We start from the raw sequence: 5,183 nt of genomic DNA, 5'->3' as shown, positions 1-5,183 counted from the left end.
TATTAACTTGACGTCGGTGTAGAAAATCATAAACTTTAAATTCTGAATTCGCCTCTGCAACCCAAGTATATCTAGGAGTTCCCTTGGACCATGTTGAACCATCTGAATCTAGTTCCAGTAAAGTATTGTGACAACGCGTATAACACATCCATTTTGGGACCCAAGTAGTTTTGATTGACGATTGAGTAGGACCTGAGCTACAACGGCAAAGGGTGATCAGTTAAACACCCTTCGTCTGAAAAACTATATCGTGTATATAAGGTCAAATTGTATTGTTTAGTATAAGTGAGAAAAAGTTCAGAAGGGAAGTTTAATTGAACAATGCTCATGAACCATCATTTCATTTAACTTCAAAAGCAAATTAGTGACATTTTCCAACACAAAACAAAACAAGGTGAGTGATCTTTATTTCCAATCCTAACTACAATGACACTTCTCTTTACAACATCCTAGAAATTCCGGTACAAACTCTCACTCGTGAAGTCATTTTCCTGTTTTCTTCGACGATGACTAAGGTTAGTCCAAAATTTAAGCCAAACCAACGAGTTTCTCACTGACTTCCCACACTTTACGCGCTTTCTCTGCATCACTTGCTTCTTCGGATAACTGGTTTTCAAAAGATGCTGAATCTTTGTTCCAGCTCCAGTAGACACCTGATTTTGTCAAGCTTGGATCACTCACAACCTGCCATAAGACAGATATACATTGATCAAATATGTTTCATTCCCAAACTAGTCCGCTTTAACTATAATGCCAAAGTCAGAAACTTCGTTAAGAGTGTTCAAGATTAATTATATATGCACAAAAAGTAATATGTCACTTATATACACAGTATAATTTTCCGTTGAAGACTGTAGCTCCTGCTTTATTTGGCTATATGAATCATGTATATGCATTATAATCTACTATTCAGGCCCAAAAATAAGAGTTAAGATGGTGTCGGATCCTCCAAGAAAACATTTTTTGAAGAGTCCGAGCAACATAGCTACCAAACGAAGAGTTAGGTAAATGCATCTTTTGAGTTGACAGGGTAATTTGCTGTTAGTACTAGTACTTGTTTCCTTTTCAATTCTATTTAGGCCCTCAAACCTAGATTGCTCCGACTCTCCCAAATATGTTGCCACACCCATATCAGATCCTCCAAAAAGACACACTACTTTTGGAGGATCCAACACGCACCCCGACAACATTTTTGAAAAGTTCGAGCAACATAGCCCAAAACTAAACAACAACAACATACTCGGTGTAATCCCACAAAGGGGTCTGGGGAGGATAAAGTGTATGCAGACCTTATCCCTAGCTTGGGAGGTAGAGAGGTTGTTTCCGCTCTACCCTCGGCATAGCCCAAAACTAAGAGTTAGATAAATGCATTTTTTTGTCTTTCATATCAGTACCAGTACTTGTTATTACCTGAGCAAGTCTCTTTCCAGATTCAGTCTCAGAGACATATCCCTTTGTAATATACTTCTGGAATGGTGGGAAAAGAAGCCTAAACAAGGGGATATGTTCTCTGAATAGCCCTGTTGTTGCAATGCAGCCAGGGTAAAGAGAGGCAAATGTGATGCCAGTTTCCTCGTGGTATCGACGATGGAATTCCTGCATCGTAAGCATGTTGCACACCTTGCTGTCTTTGTATGCTTTTGCACCGTCAAAGTCACCTCCATCGATCATCGATGAGCTGTTAATTCCGTTTAAACCTCCCGCCATACCCCTCAAGTCGCCGAGATTGGCCTTTGGAGGTACATTTCCAGCCAGAGTATTCGTGTTCCCTGACATGTCAAGAAAAATTTAGTCTCCCATTAAAAAGAAGTCTATGTGAAAGAAAGATCCTTAAATATCCATTCGAGACAACAGATGAATAGGTAAAGCAAAACCAGCTAGATGAAGGTCGTTCTAGTCAGTGGTGGAACTAGGATTTTCACTGAGAGAAGTCCAAATATAAAAAAGTGGACACACAAAAAAGCCAACGAAATAGTAAACATACATTCAAAAGATTAACACCCCTTGGAAAAATGTGGCTCCGACACTGGTTTTAGTGCATCTTATTTCACTAGAGCAAGAAGGGAGAGAGTTGTCTTGAGAAAGAAGGGCTTCAATTCAACTATGTTCCTTAGACTATCTAAAATTGTTGTCACGCCCCGTGTCGGATCTTCCAAAGAAAAAATGCACTACTTTTTGAGAGGATCCAACACACATCCGATGACATTTTTGAAGAGTTCAAGCAATATAGCTATTTGTTTAGCTCCTGGTGTAGCAGCTATGCGAAAGCCGTGGCATTCAATGATTTTTATGCATTACCTGTAATTGAACCAACAATGATGAGTCTCTTTGAAGGATAATCAGATTGCTTCAAGTCATCAAGCAACAATCTCGAAAGAAGAAAATGTCCAAGATGGTTAGTTCCAACACTAAGCTCAAATCCTTCTGCAGTAAATGAAGGCTCTTTAGCAGTTGGTTGGTAAACAGCAGCATTAGCAACCAACACGTCGAGAGGTCGTCCCGACCTCCTGAAGTTATCAACGAATTGGCGTACGCTGTCAAGCGAGGCGAGGTCCAAATGCATGATGGTGTAATTCTCCTTAGGCATCCCAACTGATTTTGCTGCTTTCTCAGCTTTTAAAAAGTCCCTACATGCCATAATAACATGCCATTTCCCTGTTTCAGACAGAGCTTTTGCTGTGGCTAAGCCTAATCCTGATGAGGCACCAGTGACAATTACACAACCTTTTCTTAGTGTTTTTTTTCCTGATGGAGAGTTAGTAGTGACACCAGGAGAAGCAACCATCGTTGCCCTTACGACAGCACCATTGGACAATCTTCTTTGGCTCTGTAAGAAATCAAATCTCAGTAAAACATCATACGTCTCTATAACAACATTTCACTATAACAACGAAGTTTTCATTGGAATTGATGTATTAGTATACGTTCTCCATAACAACATTTCGTTATAAACCCCCAAATAATATATGCACAACTGATGCCGTTATAGAGAGGTTAGACTATGCTCCCTTCATTCCAATCATTATGACACTTTTTTCTATCCCTGAGAGGCAGTGGCACACGTTTAGACATAACGTGTCCACCTTCTAGCCTTCTCCACTTAAATACCAGGATTTCATCTCGGACAACATTCAAACATGTGGAATGCACCTAATTATATCACATCACGAATTGTGCAACGATCATTAAACCAAAGCCCTCAGGGTAAAACTTTTGACTATTAGACTTCTATACAATTTACTTTAAAATATTTGACACCGATTCATTCGATGTACAATATTGGTTTTGAGACGAGCTCAAGGCAACATGGTCACTGAGGATTCATATAGCCAACCGCACCTTGCTAGGTCGCGATTGAGGCATAATTGTTGTTGTACAAAACTACAAATTCATTAGACTATTGCCATTTGAATTGTTAATATGATGTTTTCTCTATCAAAATACCTTTTTTATCACTATTATAATATCTTTATACAAGTCAAATTAACATAATCAAACTTAGTGGATACAAATATAGTCACAAAATAAAATTGTGGGAGTATTAATGTGCTACATTAGTACCTTAACTTTAAATGAAGATGAACCAAAATCAGATTTAGTATAATCAGAAAGAGAAGCTCCAAAAGTACTAGAATTCTTCAAGGTTGCACTAGCTTTGCCCTGCAATATTTTCAAAATGAGCAAAAAATAAATAATTTAATCAACAATAACTTAAAGAATTCAAATTGCACACTAAAATACAATAAAATACAACAACATACTCAGTGTAATCTTACAAGTGGATCTGGGGAGGGTAATGTGTATGTAACCTTACCTCTCCCTTGAGAAGATAGAGAGGTTGTTTCCGATAGACCTAAGGGCAAAATTAGGGTTTTCTACACATTTGGCCACTCGATCAAAAATATTTACAGTCTGTAGTCCATATACATAAATTATACACTAACTATACACACGACTACACACATATTATACATCTGCCGACTATTTTTAAGTACAAAAGAAAAAAAAGTACCTCCTTGGAAATGGAGAAAGTAGAAGGAAGCAGAGAAGCAGCCTGAAGAGCCATTAAGAAGTTCAAGAAAAGAATTTTGAGGTTTTTTGTCTGTAGAACTACTGATAATGGCAGAGGTTAGGTCACTTATATATATACACAGGTGGGAATGATGGCTGTAAAAAAATGGATATTTTTTTAATCATCTGGTATTCGAAATTTATGAGTCTGACTAATTTTAATTCGCTCTCAGTAGGTCCACTAAAGGGATAAAATCTCCCTGTGTTTCAAAACTCAAACTTGAGAACTCTAGTTAAAGATTAGGGGTGTAACTGACTTATGAGTTAAAGAGTTCTCGTGAATTCATTAGTTTTTGTCTGAATCATGTATATGTATTAAGAAATTCATTAGCTAGATTGAGTAATAAGTGTCACTTTTAATATAAAAAAAACATTTTTATTTATTCATCTGGTACTTGAAATTCACGGTACTGAGTAATCCTGATTCCCCTTAGGTAGGGACGGTATAGGGTAAAGGCTTCCAATAAAGGAGTTTTTTCCTAATAAAATTTGAACTCGAGACCTTTAATTAAAAAAACGAGGCATATGTAAGGAGGGGTAGGATAAGATAGTTTTTGGTGGAGGTATCTGCCATATCAATTCTTAGCCACCAATGAGGATTCAAGGTTTAGATTTCCTCTGATATTTTTGGAACTTTTTGCAAAAAGGGCCAATTATTGGATGGATATAGAAAAAGGATATTTAAGCTCACTTCCCAAAGCAATCCACTTGCATTAGGTATGGGTTTTAATGTGTCCCATATCTTTGGATAAAAAAAATTGGCCAAACACATATACAACCCCTTTAACTTGTTCACATTTTTCATTTTGGCACTTTATCTTAGTCTTGTTCCATTTTAATCCTTGAACTCCATTTTTTATGTTCCATTTTAACACGAAATACTATTTTTATGATTTATTTATTTTTATATATATTCTTCAATTGCAACTTCTTATTTTAAATCGACATGTGTCATTTAATTTTAGTTAAAAAATTAAAAATTAACAAAAAATAATTCTTTTTAAAAAATAATAATTTCTTTTTAAGAGTGTTATGTATTTTTGTGTGAAAAATAACCGACGAAATTGTGTTGGTTTTCTTTCTTTAAAATCACTGACAACCTAACAAAGTCA

At 36.5% G+C, this 5,183-nt stretch overlaps 1 protein-coding gene across 1 annotated transcript; it reads right to left on the bottom strand.

Annotated features, from left to right (window-relative positions):
• Positions 1 to 309: 309 nt before the first annotated feature.
• LOC102594293 (protochlorophyllide reductase-like) lies at positions 310 to 4,124 on the bottom strand. The gene is made up of 5 exons (XM_006362887.2): positions 4,013 to 4,124; positions 3,562 to 3,660; positions 2,299 to 2,827; positions 1,411 to 1,769; positions 310 to 684 (listed from the first exon to the last, which is right to left on the bottom strand). Exons 1-5 carry the CDS (start codon positions 4,064 to 4,066, stop codon positions 529 to 531), a joined length of 1,197 nt encoding a protein of 398 aa, XP_006362949.1. The 5' UTR covers positions 4,067 to 4,124; the 3' UTR covers positions 310 to 528.
• Between the last annotated feature and the right edge of the window lie 1,059 nt (positions 4,125 to 5,183).

Source organism: Solanum tuberosum, unplaced genomic scaffold (genome assembly GCF_000226075.1).
Source record: "Solanum tuberosum cultivar DM 1-3 516 R44 unplaced genomic scaffold, SolTub_3.0 scf00421, whole genome shotgun sequence".
Classification (NCBI taxonomy): Eukaryota; Viridiplantae; Streptophyta; class Magnoliopsida; order Solanales; family Solanaceae; genus Solanum; species Solanum tuberosum.
Note: the sequence above shows the minus strand (reverse complement) of the source record. Positions and strands in the feature narration are given on the sequence as shown.